The sequence below is a fragment of the Phaethon aethereus genome (assembly GCF_964289735.1).
Source record: "Phaethon aethereus genome assembly, chromosome: 1".
Classification (NCBI taxonomy): Eukaryota; Metazoa; Chordata; class Aves; order Phaethontiformes; family Phaethontidae; genus Phaethon; species Phaethon aethereus.
In genome coordinates, this window is record NC_138575.1 from 77,462,731 (window position 1) to 77,485,539 (window position 22,809).

Sequence of the window (22,809 nt, forward strand, 5' to 3'; positions counted from 1 at the left end):
GAGTTATACACCTTGTACAAGAGGATCTGTTTCCATAAGTTAATTTTTTCACGTAAGCACTTACTCTTGAGCCCATAAAGAGCAATGAATTTGCTAGTATCGCACATGCTCTGCACATACGTTTCCCCTCCAGCAGGCCTGCAAGTCTTGGTGGAATTTGGGTGAATCTGTCTCTTACTATGAAAAAGGTTAATTGCTACCTTTTTTCCTGACTCTCTGTCTGTGATTTCCCATGTTACTTGGCTGTAGTTCTGCTCTTGCTAATGCCAACGAGGAATAAGATTAATTTAGGGGAGCTACGCTGTTGGCAGTTGAAAACCATCCAAAGGAAACATCTTTATTTGACTGCGGTCTATTCTTCAGCTTTAAAGCCAAGCCAGTTATGTGACTTTAAAGGCTGTTACACAGCCATGCACTGCTTAGAAAACGTAGCTGCTGGCTGACTTCCTCACAAAGTCCATGGTGGAAAAGGCTGGGCCTGGCCCATCACCTGCCAGCCGCTGTGGGCTGCCCACGGGACCCGGAACTGGTGGAGGGTGGTCGCAGGTACATGCTGCAACGTGGGTTGGGGCTCCCTCTTGCTTTGGGAGGGCCTTGTTGAACCAGGACTATAGACATGGCCTGCCCCTGTGCCACCAGCAGCCACATCTGCTGCTGTGTTACCTCACTCCGCAGCACCGTACTCCTAATGTGTTCCAAATATATACAAAATACGTGGTTAGAGAACTGGTAAATCAGAGAGAAGTACAGCAGGTAATGATACGCGAAATGAGCTGACACTTCCCACTGCTGGATGCTGTTTCAGCTGCATCTAATTTTGCCAGACATCAACCATTTTGAGCTGAACATTTTTTTATCCTGAGGATCAGTTTTAAGACACATTTTGAAATGCCTCTGCAAAAATAATCCAGCCATTTCTGAGAAGATGATGAATGAAACACAGTATGTGCTCATAAAAGTCTCATAACCTTTTTATTTGATCGCAGTGGGAGGATCTGTGCTCCTCTGGAAGGATTTCACAGGTGAGGGCTGGGACCCACCGTGGCCTTCTGCTGTTGTGCCACTGATGGGCCCCCTCTGGCTCACTGCCAAGCCTGGGAAGAAATGCCATTTTGATATGCTCGCTATTGCCTTGCTGGACTATGGAAAGTAAATTATTCTAAATATTTGTCCTTGTTGAATATCTCTCAAACCTCCACCACTCCTATACTGACCTACCAACAAACTGCCACACTGGAGGGCAACTAAGCACACTCCAGCCTGCAAGGAGAGGCTGCAGAAAAGCGAGCGTGCACATGACGAACCGCAGGCTGCCTTAATTCTGGCCTTGTGTAACTTGAGCTGTACGTCTCGCAACTCCCAAACGGTCTGGGGGACCTCCATCGCCTGGCTCCTAGACACCAAGGCCCGGGCGAGCGGGAGAGCACCTACCTGCGCAGCTGGGCAGCGTCGCGTTGCGTTTCTGCGGCGCCTTGCCTTGCTGGACGGGGATGCCACAGCTCAGCGTGTAGCTGTTCTCCGAATCTGCGGGGCAGAACGCAGAGTCAGCACATGTGGCAACAGCGTCAAAAAGCATCTGCTCCCCTCGTCACCCCCAGCATTAACATTCAGTGCTTGAACAAACTTGTTAATACTGCTAAATAAGGAGACATTTTAAGTGCTGAACTTGGATTTTGAATGGCTGAAGTAGCTTGCCAAAGGCTACTGCTTCACAGTGTTGACTACAAGTTTTGTTATTTTCAGCACTGAAATGTTACATTTTATAAACAATTTGGCATGACGTTAGCTATAAATAATTTCATGGTGCGCAAGTAGAAAATATTTTATGTTTGTCCCTGTCAGAGTCCTTGCGCTTTGATCACGTCTATAAAAAAAAAATAAACCACGTACTTTCATAATAATTTTAGCTTCAGACTGACGGAGTTTATTGGCAGAAACAAAAAATAACATACTTAACTGTAACAAGGTTTGCATATTGCACAGATAAAACTGTGCATTGGTGCATACAAATTAGATAAATGCATGGTTCTAGTAATCTCTGCTGAACTGAAAATAAAGCGTGAACAGCTCCACTGCATATAACGCCAGGACTAACATGAAAAGTAGAGACACTTGTGGAAAATAAACCCGTGTCAGAACCAGGACATCTACGAAAAAGCAAGAACAATTCCCTCACCCCCACCTGCCCTACAAAACTGTGTAGATAAAAATTACCCGTAGCAAAGGATACAAAAAGGGGGTGAGGGGTGGCTGTGTAAGATGAAATGCCTGAGTTTCTATCAGTAACACTCAACTGAACTATTACCAGCAAAATTTAAAGCCCAGCAACTGCAGCAACTAATACGGGGAGAGCCTTTTTGCCATACAGCCTCCTGAGACAGACTGAGTTGTAGGCATTTTGTAGGCGACAGCAAGACAGGTTTAAAGCTGTTGCTGGGTTACCCTTTGCTCCACGGTGTCCCTGGCTGAGCTGATGGAAGTTTTGTGCTACCCTGCCTGGCGTGGGAGCTTGATCATGGGCTGCGGCAGCCACAGCGTTAAATTTTCCTGAGGGTCCCACCCGCCCTCTCCTGCGCCCTGCCTCAGACTGTGCTCGCCAGGCGAGTTCTTCGCAGGTGGACCCTCTGCTTTGGGATTTCTTACTGCTCCTTCTCAGTCACGCAGTTACAGGGTATTTCAGGCCACGATGCAGAGGGCAACATTTTAAGCAGGTGCCTGGATCGGCACAGGGAACTTGACTCAAGTTGAAAAACATGGTACTAAAAATTAGCAGGAATTCACTGAAATCAATTCTTCATTTTTCCCTCTCACTTTTGACATAGCAATTCAATATATTAAAATTTTTCTTTTGCACCATCCTGGTTAAGGTAGATGTGTCTCTCAGGTTTTTATTAGAATTTCCCCACACCCGCAAATGACACCTCAAGTTAAATGATGGAGGGCCGAACCTCTAATGTAGCTGACAATCGGCTCTTCTTGTATTTAGTGATGTGCATATCTGGCCCAGTTTAATTTAGAATGATGTTTTTGCTCGTTTACAGGTGACCGTAACAAAAACTGAATGCAAGAATCATGAATACATTGGCAGAGAAAAGCCATCAGGTAACGTTCTAGACTTAGGAGGACAAACATTTTGTACAAACCTGGAACAAAAAGGGTATTGGAGGGGCATGAGAGGAAGCAGCTCTCTATGCCTCCTGTCTTACTACACACTAGCTGAGCCTTGGGAGCTGGTTTGGCATTCGGGAGACATTTCACCATCTCTGAGGAAAAAAAAAAAAAGGAAAAAAAGAGAGAGAAATTAAAAAAAATCAGACACTGCCCAACCCAGAACCTCGTGCATCCATTTGCAAACAGTGATGAGGAAAGGAGGTAGAAGTGGCAGCAAAGCAAAATCACAGGCGCAGGCATTTCTGAAATAAGCACATATTACGGAGAGAGGATCTGGGTTTGGATCTTGAAAATTAAACTCCTTCATATTTTTAGACCTAAACTCTAGATTAGTCTTTCCCTCCTACCCTCCACTTTAGGACTGTTCAGGTCTAGATCTGCACTCTGGAAGGCAGGTGCCCCTCTAATTGTGAGCTCAATTCTGTGCGCACACCTTGATCTCAGAAGCAACAGGTAATACTAATCACCCGAGATGTCCTCTCCCCATTTTTGGGGGCGGAGCGCTCTGGTTTAACAGGCCAACTCCCACACCACGCACAGGAGTCACCCCCACAAAGATCTGTTTATTTAGATGACAGCTAAAATGGTGTTTTCCACTTCTCTCTGTAACTCTCAGAGACTTTTTAAATTTAGCTCCATGCTCTAGCTTCTGGAGGTAAAAAACTTCCCAGCCAGGCAGAGGTGAGGGAGGACATGCTGGGATGGAGATGGATAGTGCCACTGGTCCCTTCAGCTGCTGCTGAAATGCCCGCCCCACGCAATGCTAGAAGGGACACTGCGACACACAAAGACATCTGCCGTTTCTCATCAGCGCCCACCACACGAGGCACATTGCAGCTCGTGCGATGGAAATATCCAGCTTCGCCGTTTGGCTTCATGGCAGGACGAAGACAGAGTATCCTGCAGGTCTCACACGCTGCTCTTCGTATTTGGGTTTGTGTCTTAGCTGAAACTGCATAAAGTTGTTATGAATCGTTGGACCAGTCTCCATGCTTCACCCTGAGACAATGGTATGCCACTGATAATTATAATCCTCCATTTATTTTAATTTGACATCTTTTAGAACTGAAGTGTTACTCAAGTACATCTTTCTCCACACAAACGACGAGGTTCATTCTCAGCTGCAGCTGGCAGATGCCATCACTACCTGCACTGAGGCAGCCTCACCACTTCCCTCCTCTCCTCCGGAGACACAACCTCTGTACTGACTGCTGGCCAAGCGTGGCTGGGCATGTCTTCAAGCAGGTATTTCACACTGCATCAGCTGGTTAAATCTCAGCCAGGTGTCTGTAGAGCAGTTCTTGCTTCAGCCCCATAAAACCACCTGTTCAGATACATATGCTTTTTCGTTGACTGTTCCTTGCTCTTTCCTCCACACATGCTCACAGAATCACAGACTCATTAAGATTGGGAAAGACCTTTAGCATCATCAAGTCCAACCATCAACCCAACACCACCAAGACCACTAAACCATGTCCTGAAGTGCCACGTCTACATGTTTTTTGAATACTTCCAGTGATGGTGACTCCACCACCTCCCTGGGCAGCCTGTTCCAATGTTTGGCCACTCTCTCAGTAAAGACGTTTTTCCTAATATCCAGTCTAAACCTCCCCTGGCGCAACTTGAGGCCATTTCCTCTCGTCCTATCACTAGTTAGTTGGGAGAAGAGACCAACATCCACCCCACTACAACCTCCTTTCAGGTAGTTGTAGAGAGTGATAAGGTCTCCCCTCAGCCTCCTCTTCTCCAGACTAAACAATCCCAGTTCCCTCAGCTGCTCCCCATAAGACTTCTGCTCCAGACCCCTCATCAGCTTTGTTGCCCTTCTTTGGACATGCTCCAGCACCTCAATGTCCTTCTTGTAGTGAGGGGCCCAAAACTGAACACAGTACTCAAGGTGCAGCCTCACCAGGGACGAGTACAGGGGCACAATCACTTCCCTACTCCTGCTGGCCACACTATTTCTGATACAGGCCAGGATGCTGTTGGCCTTCTTGGCCACCTGGGCACACTGCTGGGTCATGTTCAGCCAGCTGTCAACCAGCACCCCAGGGTCCTTTTCTGCCAGGCAGCTCTCCAGCCACTCCTCCCCAAGCCTGTAGCATTGCATGGGGTTGTTGTGACCCAAGTGCAGGACCCGGCACTTGGCCTTATTAAACCTGATATAGTTTGCCTTGGTCCATCGATCCAGCCTATTCAGATCCCTCTGCAGAGCCCTCCTACCCTCCAGCAACTCAACACTCCCGCCCATTTTGGTGTCATCTGCAAACTTTCTGAGGGAGCACTCAATCCCCTCATGCAGATCATCGATAAAGATATTGAACAAGACCGGCCCCAGAACTGAGCCCTGGGGAACACCACTTATGACTGGCCACCAGCTGGATTTAACTCTATTCACCTTACAAGATGGACTTGTCTGACTCTTGTTTTGCTCATGCCTGACTGTGCTATGGCAAATGTCATTTTTCCTACCTGTCAGGTCACCACTGACCCACACAAAAGTAGTGGGAAGATCAGAGCTGCAACAGCCAGAGTGGTTTGGGTCTGCAAGGGTTTGAGAGGAGTCCAGAAAAGCTGGGATGAAAAAGGGTGATTCACACGTGGTAGCTGAAATGAACCTCGCCTGGCTTGGCTTGAGTGCAGGGGAAGGGGCCTAGCAGCCACCATCTGGTTCGAGTTCCTGGCCTCACTGCTGGTTAAATATAAATATGCGCAAGTCGCTTAAACATGCCTGACCTTCACATCTCAAATATGGGAAAATAACCCTCCACTGCCCTCCCTCCTAAGGTCTTTTATGTTGCTTTGGTGGTGTTTTTAAACAAATTATTTCTTTGGACTGAGGAGACAACACAAGTGCAAAGTATGTCTGCTGAGTAAAAGAGGATTCTGTTACTGCAAGTGTCTCCAGGTCATGTGGCATTCAGGATCACTAAATATCATTCTCCTCCTTTTTATTGTGCTTTAATAACTATGTAGGATGCAGTTTCCTCTAAACAATGTTGGTAATAAAGGCAGGCAATCAGCAGGGAGATGACACTCATTTTAAACCTCATTAAATTAATCAAATAAAACAGTGTATATTATTAAAGAAGGGTGTTCTATTTTCCATCTTCCAACTGAGTATTACAAATAATGGAGAGGTCTAGGAACAAGGAAAATATTTTCAATATAGCCTCTTACCATGGGAGCAGCATTCTTAGTAGGTTGAGAGGGAATATAGCACAAAACGTATGTGGTCTCACTATATACCAGACCTCAAAACATTTTAGTCCCTGCTGTTAATTTACAAATTTGTTTCCAGAGGACTAACTGGTGCATTGCAAGGGAGACCTAGTGGATAACTAAAAAAACCCCACAATTTCTTACTCCGACAGCACTTAGTTATCTGCGTAGCAGGGAAGGTAATATATGTAAAGGTAAGCAGGAAAAATGAAGTACTTGTGATTAAGAAGAAGAAAGTCAGTGGCAAAGGCTGAAACCCAACTTGAGATGCTCACCTGCCACCCCACCCCACCTTGGTTATAAAATGCTGTATCCATGTCAGTGAAAAAATGCCACAATTGCACAATCACGCAAGAGGCCAATGTGGCGCGCTCTACTCCAGTCTATAGTGCTCTCCCTCAGTATGTGCAGAGATTCCCTTAAGTAAGGTGCCCCCCCTTTCTTGGTCTGTCTTGCTCCCTGTTAGGTATTAAGCATCAGTCCCAAATGTATCTATGAGAAGTAATTCATGGTTAAAAAAACAACCCAGACAAAAACCCCACAACCTAAATTTTACTGTGAAAGACCTAAGATATGCCATTCCCACTAAAAACGTGAACACGAAATTACAACCTCACAGAAAATACTTTGAATGGCTACAGCCACAGCCAAGATTTGCTGTGCTTCAGATAAGACCCCACGAAAAAAGTCACCTACTTCAAGGATACAGAAATTCAGATCTGCCACAAAGGGGCACTAGCAGCAAGTGCCGTAATTTTAGTGGTCTCAGGATTTGTACTCATTGCAATTAATACTTTTGGCACAGCTGGAGTCGGTACCTTGTATTAAGCAGGATATCTTTGGAGACAACTTGAAAAAAGTGCGGTGAATGTAGACATTAACCTCAATACCGTGTTCTACTTGTAAGCAGTTAACTCTTTTGAATATTCTAAATTAGTCTTAGAGGGAAATAGTTATAGCTGAGGTCATAAAGATGGACAAAGGACAAATAAAGGACAAAAGTATAAAATACATAAAATACTAAGACATAGATTCATGTAAGTGGACTCGTAAAATTAACAATAAAAAAATTCAACACAAATAAAATCCAACATATTGCCCATTCTCTAATCCACCTGCAGTTATACCCTAGCCCATGAACCCCCACAGGATCAGGTGTTATCTGAGTTTATAAAATTAATGTGGGGATCCATATTGCGAAAATGCAGCATCTTTGAGACAAAACCATGGGCTTTTCCACCACCTGGGGCGAAGAGGAGCATCACCACAGTCACCTCTGAGTCAGCTTCCCACACTTACCAACGCAGTCCTTTTTATTCCAGTGCAGTTTCTTTCCAGCTGGACAGACACACTCATAGCTCCCCATTGTATTAAGACACCCATAGTCACAGCTACCGTTGCTGATGCTGCATTCATCAATATCTGAGAAAGTAATTAAAGTTGAGAAGAGTGTTAACCATATGTACAGATGTATGCTGTGCATTAAGGTAGTATGTGCATAAGGATATCTGTTTCTACTATATCTTTTATTTTTAAGTCTATATAAACATGTATAAATGCAGACAGCACTCACGTCAAACAATTTTAGTGCATATGGCATGTATTTGTCCTTAGACACATGTATAGCTCCTACTCTTTCAAGGATTTATGCATACGATACAATTTACTTGCCAGGACTAGTTACACTGAAATTCCTGGAAGTACTCACAAGATACAAAACATGCTCAAAAGTCTCTGCAGCATCTGGACAATAACATATGTTGCATTATATGGAAAAATGTCAAAGGCATAAATAGCTGTGAGATTAGGTCACTTTTGCATAACAGGAAGATAAATTCTCCATAGTGATTCACAGAGTTTGCTTTTAGAAATTGTTCAGGTGAAGGAGGAAACTACATGTTTGATAAGAACCTAGCAGCTGAAGTGTAGTTTAGTCTTCTACTCCTCAAAAATGAAAGGTAAAAGCTTGCAAGTAAGGCAAAGCAATTACTAGATATGTTATCACTGATATTCTACCTAAAATCTCTCAACTTTTGATACATTAGAAAAGTATTTAGTCAATTTGAGGTATATCTCTTTTACTCTATGCAATCAGCACGCACTTACACACTTGTGCCGACATGGCCGATTTCTCATCTCCTATCCTCCCACCACCAGGAAGGATGTTTATCCATCGTGCTCAACAGGGTTTGTGCTGCCACGTACTCACCTCCGGAACACGCTCGGGCACGTTTGCAACACTAGATGGCACAGGTCAAAATTGTCATATGGTACCAGGGAACCATCAGGTGCACATTGCTGCTCCAGGCTCTTTAATTTATTAGTAGAGCCATAACCTAAAAACCCGTGTTACGAACCACAGCCCGGTTATTTTAGGCACTGCACTAACCTCAACAACGAGAGGTTTCTGCCCTTTGAACGCAGCTACCCATCAGCTTGCTAAAACAGTAGTGCTACTGCAATGGACTTGTACAAGGCACACAGGTTGTGCCATTTGACGTACGCTCAAATGAGCTAGAATGACACCAAGGCAACATGAGGTATCCCGAATTGCTAATACTTTGGCTTAATGATAGGCCTGAAAATGTAACTGTAGAAAGAAAATTGTCACTTAATATGTTTCTAAGGGAGGTCTGGCCATAAAGGCTCATGGGCGGAGCGTCTAACCGCCTTTCCAACCCACGCCTGAGCCCAGGCTTGAACTCCTGTTGCTGTGTGCTTGGCGCTGTGTGAATCCAGGTGGTTTGCAGAAGCACAGTCTGAGTTCAAGCCAGTTCTCCCCAGGCCCTGGTTTTGGAGTGACCCCATCTGAAGCCAGAGGGTGAGGTACGGGCAGGAAGTGGGGCTGACGAGGGATTGGGCTCGAGCACACAGTGGCCCTGCACTGGTTAACAAATGCAGGCACATAGATACCAGCCAAGTTTTCCTCTGGCGTCTTGGGGTACTTGGTGGGAACACGGGAGTATTTACCGGGGCAGCTCCTGGAATCCAGAAATGGCTTTCTGTTTCTGATGCCTTGCATTTCAGCCTGTGTGGTTAAGCAAAAATCTAGAAAACATGGAGTACGTGCATAAAAGAAACTGAGAAGGACACCTTAATACGACAAGCTTGTTTCTAGACAATGTTATTGTCCTGGTTTCAGCCAATAACCACGACAGTTGTGATTTTCAGGTCAGAGTCAGAACTTCTGGAGGTCCTGAGTCAGCAGTTCCAAAAACTGACAAGGGAGATAGTCCCGGAAAAAACTTTTTCTGGGAAATTTTGTACATAGTGGTCAGGCTTATGCTGAGTGGGATCTACTTGTGAATCCACACTTTGAAACACACAGTTAGCCCACAGTGCTCCTGCTGCTGAGCTGTGGCTGAACAGTTCAAACCCAAGCTCTTGCTGTCAAGTATCTCAGCCCAGCACCAAGCTCCTGAGGAGGCAGCCAAATTCCCAAAGGCATTGAACAGTCCTGCAGTTTCTACTGACTTTCCTGAGGTCACTTAAGGAGCCAATATATACCGCAAGTAGGGCTTTACATAAACAGGTGGTGTAAGTGCTAGCACTGTCCTTCTAAAAGATTCCCTCATGACAAACAACTTTTATTACAAGAGATGCCATGAAAAGGATCCCAGAGAGAGAAACAAGGGTTGCCCCTCAGCATGGAAGGGCCAGAACAAGGACACTGCCACGTGGTTTATTAATTACTAGTAGAGGGGAAGCAAGATGGAGAGAAAGCTTACTGAGAGGCAAGCCTGCACCAAATCTTTTTGAAGGTTCTCATTATTTCTCCCTAGTTGTGACTTCTGCTCAGTGCCACATGGATGGCAGCCAGGATACATTATTTGTTCCACTGTAAACGTCACTCTCTGACTAAAAGTAATGATAGGCCTGAGCAGCAAAGCTCTGGGCCTGGACAAGTCTGGATTCAGAGCTGTGATTTTGGATCTGCCCATTATGGAAAAAAGCAGGAGGTTTGGATCGGGTTATGTTTTTGCCTGAAGTTCAGCACTGAGTACTTCCAGTTAGAGTTTTGGTCCTACTTCAGCCTTATTTAAAAGACTGAAGCTGAACTGAGGCTGAAGATTATTTAATGACTTTCTTTTAGGGATTTATTTATTTAATTATTTATTCATTATTTAATAACTGAGGCTGAACCCCAAACTTTGAGGTTTTCCCTACATACATACATAAAGTCATTAAGGAATTAACAGTGAAACTGAAGATCAGTCTCTTCACATCCCACATAGCATAGGTCCCCAAAACTTTCAGACTCTGATGTTGCTTTCAAGAACTGCCCTCAAGTGGAGTCTTTTTCCAAACTCTTTCCTTAGATGGACTCCTATTTATCTTCCTGCCTGCCTCTACCATACAGCAGATTCATTTGTTACTTCTCCTCCTCTATACAAGAGGTGCCAACATAAGCCTTCTACACCTTTCTCCCGAAGAGAAGCCAGTCAGAGGTACCATTAGCAGCCTCTCATGTTACCCCTACAAAATCAGGTGAACTCAGCACTTGGACATAAGTGAGGGGCTAGCATCTGTTTCTACTACATCAGCTTGCATGGCACAAACCGAATCACATGGGAACGGAAACAGCATGAACCTTTAACTGGCTCTTTTTGGCTCAGTCTGTAGCATGATTTACTTGGGAATATAGCGGACAATGTATACAATACATACATCTATAATATGTACCGCAATGCCCGCTCCACAAATTAAGAGCCGTTAGGGCCTGACACTGTTCTCAGCAATTCCTCTAGCATGCTTCCCCTGCACTTAGTTTGACTCAGATCAGAACCTGGCCTGAACACATGGATTTTGTAGATTTAAAGTCAGGGCTTTGTTTCTAGTATGATGCAAGCTTTACTTAGTTTGTATCTTGAATAACTGGAATAATTAAATCATTAACTGTGAACCATCTTTTAAGTAAACAAAACCATTTAGTTTTACATTAAAAAATGTAAATGTAAAAAAATGGAGGGTTTCTTGTGTGTCCGTATTTTCTAACAAGTAATTTAGATTCAGGGCTTTCAGGTTTTATTATAATTTTCTCTCTTCAGTTTTGTTTGTGTAAGGCTGACCTGATTGGTTAAAAGCATAATTCAGACTTAATACACTTAATAAATTCCTCAAAAACCTTTTTGCTCTCCTTTGACTGGTGTTCTGAGCACAGTCAAAACCTACCTCACTTATTAAACATTCAAGCAGGAGACCACAGTGATACCTGGGGGTGTTAGCCAGGCTGGGGGCAGGCAGTCTTGTACTGTGATACCCCTGGCAAACATTGGACTTGATCTGAGTGCTCCGAAATTCTCCTGCCTTGATCAAGTAGAGGTTGAACCTCTAATTTGGTCACTGTGGTAATAATACTGCCCTATGATGCACTTAAAAAATATCCCTCACCTGGATAACCAAACTTTATAGCACCAATTCTTCCCAGCTATGCCAAAAAGTTGAAGAGCTGAAGCAGCTCCACTGAAGATGGGAAGAAGGTCCCCCACAGCCTTCCGTTATGATTTTCACAGGCAGTTTATGTCACAGTCTGGTAAGGACAAATACCAATAGAGCCAAAACTTGTAAACTTTGTAAAACTGATGTTCTTCTCCTATTCTCTTTGTTGCCCATCATTTGAAGCCTTCCTTCTGTAAACACAATTGTGACTAACCTCACTCCTGTGGAGGTACAGATTGGCACCCTGCGCTTGTAAACTCTGTAAGGAAGGTGACCCTGTACAGTGCGATGAACCCCAGCCACGAGGCTGCTTTGCGATGGTGGTGGAAGAACGGCTGCAACCATGCAGCAGTGGATGCAATCGCCACAGCCACAAGCTTCTCGTCTATACTGAGGCTGCTGTGTACCACCATCAAAAAGGGCAACCACATTGGTTTTTATTTATATTCTTCTCCTGGCAATGCTTAAGTTTGAGATGCTGAAATTTTAGTTGCACCCAGTTCGTGCTATTTTAGCTTTCCTTTAACTTTATTGGTTTATCTTTTCCAGTTCTAACACATTCAGCTAAAAAAATGTGTGGCTCAGTAAACAGTTCACAAAGCAAACAAGCAAACAGATACACAAAACTCAGTTTCCAAACCTCCACAGTGCGTCAGTCCGTACAAGGTATAGCCTTTATGGCAGAGACATTCAAAGCTTCCGGGGTAGTTGATGCAGGTGTGATCACAGGTCCTTTCGAAGGAACATTCATCTATATCTGAATTTGTAGAAAAAAGCATTAAGAAATTAGAATTCAGTTAAACTGAATGACTGGAATTTCACATTCAATTGCAACATCTTGTTAACTAATAAACTAGCAAATACCACCCCAGGTAAAATCTCAATAAAACATCGGTCTTATTTCTCTAATGCCTTATAAAGAAAGGAATGGCAGGTACACAGAGAAAGGTAAGAAAAGATAATTTAAGGAAAAAACATGAAGACGGTATTATGTGTGTTCACCATCAGATGGCAACCTTTAACTTCTGATCATATTTTCCCAGCCGGGATGTAGAGGTAATTAAGGTTTCGGGGGGTTAGTGACACAACGGAAAAAAGTTTTGGGTTGAATCAAGTCCTTCCTTCTTTCATTGACCATTCCTCTGACACCTTACCCACCAGGACAGGGAGTCACTCGCAGAACTCCGCTCTGCCTCAGCAAGACTGGACAGACAGTTGCACAGCGGCAAGGGGGTGAGCAAAACACTGCCTGAGAATAAGCCAGTATCAGGAATGGATGGGCTGCACCTAAGACATGGGAAATCTTGGTCCAAAGCCCACATTCTACCTAATTCAAGAAAATTTGACCTCTTCCCCTTAAAAAAGTCAGGCATCTCTAATTATCACTGCTCACTAATGTGAAACCCTTATCTATATAGTCTCTTCCATCCAGCAGCCTATGAAGAAAGCAATTATCAGCACGTTGATTCAAAGATAGTACAAAGGTTTTGCTGAGCAGGGTGACAAAGGTTTATTTGACAACAGTCATCACAGAGTGCATGTGCTGAAAACCATTACATTAAAGGTACTTTAAATAGCAATGTTTGCAAAACAACAGCACTTTTGAGTGAATTTTATCCTCAGATAATTGGTTTTCCTAGAATCCTCTTCAGTGATCAATTTTTTTCTGTTAAAAGGTCAGTGAAATTAATACAATGGCATTATTTAAGAGTGGTAATTTCAAGAAAAATCACACTCCTCTAGTATTTCTGAAGCATAAAAGAATGGAATAGTATTCCTTTAATAGCTTGCACACTTTCTAAAGTTGCTTCTTAAGAACATAGCCTGAGCAGCACCATTGCTGTATATAACTTGGACTTTCATATTGTACATGCTTAGAAAGATGTGGGTGCTTGAAAAAACATGGAAATTCACAAATACTTAGGGGTGTGCTACCCAATTCCTATATTTAAGTATCGTTTATATAGTTTTGAAGTTTAATGAAACACTCTGGGTCTCATCATGCTATTATAAATACAAATACTTAACTTCAAGATATATAAAATTAAGATTTTGTGTATGAGTACACAAACCTAAAATCTGCACAAATTTAGAATGTTGAAAACAGCTCTATTTTATATCATCTCCAGTTCTAAGTGTTTCAAAAGAGAATTCACAGTGTGGAAAGAAACTGTTTGGGCAAATGCGTAACGTAAAATGAAATACACCTGGTGACGAAAACTCTGTGCTATCCGGTTTTGGGCGTGCATCACGATCACTTGTTATGGTCAAGTAGCAAAAAATGGATAACTGAGATTTTATCTTTTTTACATGTATTTCATTTTTAATGCATTTTCCTATGCATTTTAAAATATCGTTATTTGAGTTCTGAAAGTAATTTCTTTTTAGGGTTTCCTTTAGTGTTGGAAATATGCAGCTTTTGAATACGCACACATCGCAAATTTTTTCAGTTTTCTCTAAATATATACATAAAGCAAAATCATTTGGGAACAAACACTACAGTTACAGTTTTAAAGGATTTTTAATGCATAAGAAGCCAAATCATACATCATGGTTTCATTCATGTGTAACCTCGTTCGCTATATGGTATTGCAGGGAATTTACAAAAGCTGTTCATTTTCTGGCCTCTGACTTACCTTGGAAGGCTCCTTTTCAAAAATAATTTCATATTTCTCAACAGTGATCTTATCCTGGACTAGTTTAGTCGATGGGCTTTATGCATTGCTTTCACACTTACCGCTTTGTGTTGCTACACAACCTGGCTTAGGCCTTTACAGGTTTTTCTTCACATTAAGCAGCTTGCACGTCCCTCTTTGCCCATGGAAACAACAATCTGCCTAATAACGTAACCAGTCATCTGCTTGCCAAGTAACAGGCACTCACGATGGACAAATGCATTTCTATTACACTAAATATCAGCTACTCATAAACTTAGATTGCTTACACTGGCTGGCAGAGACGCTGAAACAAACACTTTGATTATAATACAAAGACCGCTATTAAAAGCTTTTTCGCCATTTAAACCCCTCATCCCACCTCCTGCTGCTGTTCTCCTAAATTTGACCTCTGCTGAATTCGGCATCTTGCCTTGGCTGATCGAACGTGGAAAGCCTCCGCGCAGATTTTTCCTTGCTTAACAAGCTCCTTGACCCCTCTCCTCCTTGCCTGCCGAGGGCAGGGCGCTGCCTCGCCGAGCTTTCCACAGCGCCCTGTCTGCAGAATCACCAGTGCCCTGAGGAATTCGGCACTGGTCATAGAAAAGGGAAAAATATGCACCACATGCTCGTCACTAAAAGCAGCTGGTGGTGTGATACAGGATGCTGAAATCCTCTCATGCCTTTTTTTTTTTTTTTTTGTTCTGTTATCCCCTGGCTCCCAGAAACTTTGAAGTTGGCCTTCACACCTTTGTGGTGCTCCACAATACTTCACCTTTACCCTGAAAGGATGTGCTTGTTCCCCACCACCCTCACGATACAGGTATATCTCATAAGAGACTGAAGAGCAGGGAGTTACACCTGGTTTTCACCTTCACAGCCCTGGGTTTCAAATCCTGCTTACCACACAACTGGGAGCGAATGTAGGTATCTACTGTCTCCTCTGTACAAACACTAACTATACAATTTGCTAGTATTATCTATTGAAGGGAAACCCAAAAATACAAAAGGAGAGGTGTGGCAGGTTACAACTAGAGAACTGAGAAAAAAACTTTCTCTTTCAGTTTTGTGGTGCCCCCCCAAATACATGTACACACACATTTTTGTATTGGGTCACTCTAAATTTCCCCCCCTCCCACACACCAAAATAAATACTGAGAAATTAATTTTCTCGGTCTGAGGTGCTCTTAAAATGATTTAACAGTTATTTAAATTAAGTTTTTGAACTGTTTCAGCGTGACAAGTCAAAATGTTTTGTTTTCAAGGAACACTGCAGTGGACAACTTCAATTTAAGGTTGAAGTTTCTATCCTATTTTTAGTTGAAATTGGTATGAATTCACAAATAGTTCAAGCTGTCTCAGAACATTTCAGATTTGCTAATGCACTTTGACATCAAACACATTCTTTTTACTTTCATTTAGTCAAAAATGCATATCACATTCACCATGGTAATCAGCAGACGCAATTGTGTCATTTCAGCACATTAAGAGACATCTTCACAGCTTAACTGTTTGAAGCTTACAGGAACTGTGGGGCTAAATTAATCTCTGGTAGTAGAAGTCCAGTTTCCTGCCAGAGGCAGGTTTTTTTAGGCTTACTAATGGTAGCATATAAACTCTTAAGATGAGGAACTCCCTACTTCACAGCAGACGACTGTGAAGTGCCCAGGTCAGGGGTTGGAGCAGACAACCTCCAGAGGTGCCTTCCAACCTCCGCCACTGATTCATGTGCACACTGGCTGTCCCAGCCCTCTCTAAAGGCACTCCCTCTACGGTGGCCTGTGCTGCTGAGCGTGCTCTGTCCAGTCACAATATCTCTTCTATCCATGCATGTTCTCATCTCCAAAGAGAATGTTTGGACAGTGGAAGCACTCCTTTATTTTTGCCTAGACGGGATTCAACTCAAAGAGATTGTTCAATGGTTTAATAAAAGAGCGGGATTTCCCTGTGTTTTTGAGGGAAGCAGTTGTTGCCAGTGGTGGTCATGCTTGATAATATTAGTTTGGCTCTGTTCCCATTATTTCAAGTCAGCATTTGGATTTTATTATTGATTTTTCAATCATACTTCGCTTTTTTTTTAGTTCATGCTTTCATGCATTAAGCGATCACATAATGGTCCTTACTTTTCTTGAATATGAAGTTTGTTAGTGGGTGTCAGATTGTCAGTACTGGAAAGTACAGTCTTCCATCTATCTCCAGAAGGGAGCTACCACAGATCAAATTCCTTCTAAGTTTCCTCACACAGATGTGTCTCAAAGGTGACCTGAGGGAGCAGGGAGAAAGCAGCTCATTGTCCATGCTCATTCAAGTCCCTGCCCTTTCCACTGATGCTGCCAGTAGACTCCCAATTACAGTAGCACCAATTGTTCTGGTGGTTTGTGTGATGTGGGCACTGACTCGTTTGCGGATGTAGAGTGCAGGGCACCAAGAAGCCATCACACAGTAATGATTTTTTTCTAAGTCTGAAATTGAGCTGGATTCCTACCAGCAGCTCTGAAGTGAAAGGTTCTTTTCGGTACTCGGCTTCCAGTCCTCAAATGCTGTCCCCTATATTCTTGATTGTCATCGCTTTCTTCTCTAAAATAAAATTCAGAGTAACTAAAAGAAACCAATGATCAGGAAATTAAAGTGTAATGCAGGACATTTCCACAAAGCATTAGCACTGCAAGCAAGCAGCTCAACACTAATCATTTACATGCTGGTAAATGGCCCTGTTTAAATAGAGAAGTTTTGAGGACTGCAAACTGATGTAGAAACTGCTATGACTCCCTGACAGAATGTACACATGCAAAATTCACTCATACAGAGGTACAGATATGATTTGGGGATTGTGGTTATAGAACTGAACAATTCAAAGGCCAGTTTGCCCAATCTCACATTAAACTTTTACTGCAAAAATAAGGATTTCCCGCTCTCTTTCTTCCTTAATATAATTTTGTTTGTTAATAACAAGTGAAGAAACTGGTTAGAGAAAACTAATGGTCATCACCACAGCTTTTGTCTGAGACATCCATTAAGCAACTGGGTTAATTAATGAAACTGGCACTCTCCTTCCAAAACAAATGCCGCATACGAAGCTTGAATATGATTTGGTCTTGCTGCTTGACATATTTTTCATGTGGTCTGAAAATAAACATGGCAAGGGGCGGTCACTGTTATTTGATGGTGCTATTTGTATTGCAGAGAACTAGACAGGAAGGACTCAGAAACAATCAATAAAAGCTATAACAGGGATTTGGGACAGACTGCAGACTGTAATGATTCTGGACACCGTGAGCAGAGAACCCATCTCATATTTGATTTGTATGTATTCAGTGAAGTAAGACATGAAGTATACACTAGACCACTGCATATATGCAAAACGTACACATTAAATTTAAATATACTATTTAAAATAGAAATAAAATAGAGAATAAATACTTTTTGCTTAGAAATGGAAAATAAAACAAAAAGAAAAGGAAATACGTATCTCTGCTATCAATGCCTTCACCAGTAGAAGTGACTCATGACACCCTGAATGCCGGTAGATCACTTCAGCCAAAAAACAGTCACAATATTACAGTAATACCTTGAGGTGCTTTCACAGTCATGACTCCAGACACTCTGAATCCTTCTGGTTAGTATACCTTCATTATGGCAGCAAAGATTTATACATATTTCATAACTGCTGCCCAGGATGCTGTGAAGAATGTACACAGCAAAGAATCTGTGGTTTTCAGATTCATGCATTAGTAGTGTTTGACGCCCAGGCTAGAAGTGATGGCCCCAGTGTCCCACCGTGTCGCGCACAGCAAAGCCACTGCTCAGTACAGTCAGGTTATCACCTAACGTGGTCACACTCTCCTAATGTAAAAGTCCACAACACATAGTTTTATTTTGGCTGTCTCCCACACCCTTGATTTATTTTTAATGCCCCAGCCAAATGCAGACTCAGTGTGCAGTACCCCACTCAACTGATCATGCACACAAGCCAAACTCAAGGCTAGGCAGAACGTTTTGCGTTCACATTTCTCAGCTTCCAAGTCATCGGCTCCTCTGAGAAACAGAGCCTTTCCTTTTTCTCATTCATTAAGCACACATACATAGAAACTCTAAAGAAGTGTTACATGATGTTTTTAAAATAAACACTAATGCTTTTTTATATGTATTTTGGCTGAAAGTTATTTTCTGTCTTCCCCCCTGCTCCCCTGCGATTTCTGCGGGGAACTGATACCACCCATGTAATGTTGTTCACCTTACAGCCTAGCCAGTGTGGTTTCCAACAATATTTGATAGACATTAGGGAAACCACATATCTTAATCTGAGTGGTTGCTGGACCATGGGGAGTCATGATTCAAGCTATGTTCTCCAACAAATGCTGGTTTAAATTCAGTATTAGGAAAGGTATTATTTTGCTACAGCAGCCATATGATGGGGTTTCCACCACATCTCACATTTTCTGATCCACAGTTACTTACCCCTTTTCACAGTTAGTAAAAATGCATCCTCCATCTGAGAATGTAACTCTCTAACACACACCCAGCACTGACCAGAAGGAATGGCTTATAGCTAACTTCTCCTCATGTTTCAAAGTCTACAATAATAAAACCGATGAAGAGGAAGCACGGAAAGATGTAGTAATATATAAACATTCTACTTCATTACCTTCCCACCAAGTGCTTCTGGAGCAGGCTAACACAAAGTGGCAGGGGGGGAGCTATAATCCCAAACTTTTAAAAGTAATTGGAAAACCACACCCACTTAGACTTCCCACTGACTCGCAATCAGGTCAACTTGTTGCTGAGACTTAATTGTTAATAACATACTAATGATCTGCATTAAAAACAGATCTGGTATTAATTGCTATACTTTTAATGCAAATGTAAATGCCTAAGTAGCACAGTCACATCTTGTATTTCAGGAATTTAAGTGGGAAACTCTCCATTGTGACTAAAGTTGACTTGGACCAGAGCATTTATTTATTTAAGAACTTTATTGCTCACAGTTAACTATGTGATTAGTGAAGACCAAATGTAACACACTAATCAGAGAATGAAAGACTTCTGAAGGAAATTGATTCTGCTCACAAGGAAATGTGCTTTTTATTAGAGATGATTTGTTCTGAGAATGAGAAGTGGTAGTAAAACAAATAAATGTATATAAACTGTGAAAGAAACCTGCAAAATATACTGGAGACAGAGGCAATAAGTAATTAGAAACCTGTGACTTATTATGTAAGCATCCCACAGAGGAGGTATTTCAAGAATTGAGCAGTACAAAATGAAATTACTATTACTCAGCTTCAGGGACAGGCACACAGTAGCCGTCAGTGACAGATTCTGCAGAATCTTTGGTTCACGTCCACTCTAATACAGGTAAGCTCCCAGTTTCGTGCATTATTTAGACATGCTGCCATGGTTCAGTTCAGGAACAGAAATTTGCTTGTAGCAAATTAGAGCTAATCTAGTTTCCCCAGACTAGACAAAGCGTTTAATTGTACCCTTGATTCACTCGTACCAAACAGTATGTCTCTGATCTCTAGCAACAGATTTAGGCAGTAATGCCATAAGCAGGTCTGTGTCTCAGTGTACATGGGAGCCACAGAAATCAGTGAGGACCTGCAGTGGCACCAGGGTCATGCAGATGTGCCTCCAGTCACATTCCCACTGCAGGAAGCTGGGCTCAAGTTAGCTTCTGCTCTGCAACCCGCTGAAGGTACTTGTGCCCCAGAGGGCAATACTTTCTAGCATGGCAGTGGTTTAACACAGACTTCAGTAATTAGAACACATTCTTTCCTCTGCATTCAACAGATTGAAGTGAGTGCTTTCTTGGAAGCTATTTGGCAGCCCGAGCTTCTGCCACAGCAGTAGGGTCTCCATGGACCTTGAGCCTTGCAGCTCTTCCAGGCTGGCTAAGCAAGAAAGCAGTGCTCTGCCGAACAGCCAAATGCCCTGGAATATGCAACTAGGTCACAGTTTTCACTTGTTTTGTCCAGCATGGTATGCAATGCCATATGGTGTGGGAATCCCATCCCTTCCAATCCATAGCTGTAAAAAGTACTACTAGCGTTATCACCTACCTAGTTCTGCCTCCTGGTCTCAGTATCCTTTTATGTATTAAGTTTTTATGCAACAGCTTGTCTTCATCTTCCTTCTAGCCTATCTGTACCCATAATAAGTTTAATAACCTCATATCTCTGTTCTTGAGGCTCTCAAGCTGTGCATCACCACTCTTCAGAGAGGCCACGTCTTTCTCTGTACAGTACTAAATGTGGTATTAACATTCTATAGCTCTTGTGCAAGTGCAGTTTAGGGAGACACAGTTGCCTCTATTGCTTATCATTATGGTCTGATGATTTTAGATACTCTTATTTTATCTGGACATCACTGATTTCTCCTTTTTCTCTGTGTTTTCACACTTCTGCTACATGTCCAAAGTTGAATGATGTTTTCCAAGTCCTAGCAGTGTGGACAGAAACTGCATGTTTATTAGATAGAAGTAGTATGTTTAATGCCAGCAAGATGACCATACTCATTTAGTCTGGCCTCCTGCACTTAAGCAGCCTCTAGCGTTCTGCTTGGTAACCTCCAAAAGCATCTCTGTTCCAGAAAGGATTGTCTAGGTGTTTTCCTGGGCTGATATATTAGTCTTCTCCATCAGTTCAATTTTTAGAGTTCAAATTGGTGTAATCTTTTTTAATTGCTAAGTTTGGTAAAAGCTGAATAATTTCTCTTAAAAGAGTGTGATGCATACCCAATCTTTCCAGGAATCAGCAGGTACCTTTTGATATATTTCTCATAGTGTTTTGTTGGGTCTGACGTTACATACAAGAAAGCAGGATCCCAACTACATAGTTCCTTTGGGCTGGCTGGCTGCCTCTATTAATTCATATCACCAGAACAGCTCAGTTCAGAGGACAGTAATCTTTCATTGGCCCCTTCAGTGGTTAGAGGAACTGCAGTAATCAGATCCTTCTTTGATGCTATGCGCCAAGGGGACAACTCTTAACCCAACAAACTCATCACCCTCATTATCATCAGAGGAACTGGTTTCCCACTGTTTACCTAGCAGTTACAGCAAAGGGAACTGCCCTTGGGAAGAACAAGAGAGTACATTTGGGAGAGTCTTTAAAGGCAAATGGCAACTCATTTTCTTTATCTCTGCTATCAGACCTTACCAAAAGAGACCAGTTGCACTTTATGGGAACCACTGTGCTACCTCTGGGATTTGGAAACAGAAGGAAAGCAGGTTGAAAAACTAGCCTTGGCAATAAAATTTTAGGCCTAAACTGTTTGCCCCTTCTCTAGAGTAAATAGAATCCTTTCTTTAAGAACTCTTCCAAGGGAGTTTTATGTGATCTCACGTACCAACAAATTAATTTTCCCTTCTCTTTTCAGTTTCTTTCAAAGATTTCCTATTTAATTTTCTTCCACACAAAGTCTACAAGCTCATACTCTTCCATAAGCTTCCCTCAGAGCTTCCTCAGAGTCTGCAGAAATAGAGTTGCAGAACGACATCTTAATGCAGTAAATACCTAGTCCCTGTGTGTTCCCCTTAACGCATGTGCCAAGTCAACTGACCACCATACATTCCTCTTCCTGTCAGCACTGCGGAGCCAGTTCTGCTCCTACTCAGTGAGTACGGTTTTGTTCTGCCCCATGCATCAGCTATGGAACTATTCACTTGCTTTTGGATCACCAAAAGCTTTGCCTGAGGGATTGGGAAGATTTATGGCTTTGGACGGAAACTGCAGAATTTGGCAATTTCAGTCAGGCAAAAATTGGCAGCTAACTTTGGGGTCTTTGGGGGTATCTTTGACTATAGTTGGTGGGATTTGGCCCAAGGTTTTTTACATTTCTACAATAAAATACATCATCATCATCACCACCACCATTATTATTACATTATTATTTCTCTGCTGTTTGGCAAAGAAAAAGGTTTTCAACATTTTTCCTCTGCAGCATTATGAAGGATTCCGCCACCTTCTTTTTTTTGCAAGCAGCAGCAAACTAAAAAACCAGAATAATGGTAGAGGATTACCTGATAAATTCCCTTTTTGGCAGATAATAATTTCTTCTAATATTTTAAACACGGTTGTGCAAAACTACTTGCTAAACCTCAGTACTGCAAGGAGAGCTGGACAACAGCAGTGGCAGGTTTTGCCCATGGGACTGCTGAGGTGGAAAATGTGCCCAGCCTCGGCAGGGCCAAGCCAAGATTCCTTCTTCCTCCGTTTCTTCAGCTGAGCTGGACTGCTCAGCAGTTCTGAATTTGGTCAGCTGTCCTAGCAGAGAGAGGAATGAGAAAATCGATGCTGGGTCCTGAGGCTTTCTGAGTGGCAGA

General features: G+C 42.6%; 1 protein-coding gene across 1 annotated transcript in view; it reads right to left on the reverse strand.

Moving 5' to 3' along the window:
• The window catches only part of SCUBE1 (signal peptide, CUB domain and EGF like domain containing 1), a gene marked incomplete at both ends in the record, with an annotated part of 212,072 nt that overhangs the window by 16,418 nt on the left and 172,845 nt on the right, over nucleotides 1-22,809 (reverse strand). The window contains 4 exons of the mRNA XM_082012017.1: nucleotides 1,432-1,524; nucleotides 3,144-3,263; nucleotides 7,693-7,815; nucleotides 12,473-12,589. Coding sequence (XP_081868143.1) covers nucleotides 1,432-1,524; nucleotides 3,144-3,263; nucleotides 7,693-7,815; nucleotides 12,473-12,589 — 453 coding nt within the window. The remainder of the gene's footprint in view (nucleotides 1-1,431; nucleotides 1,525-3,143; nucleotides 3,264-7,692; nucleotides 7,816-12,472; nucleotides 12,590-22,809) is intronic.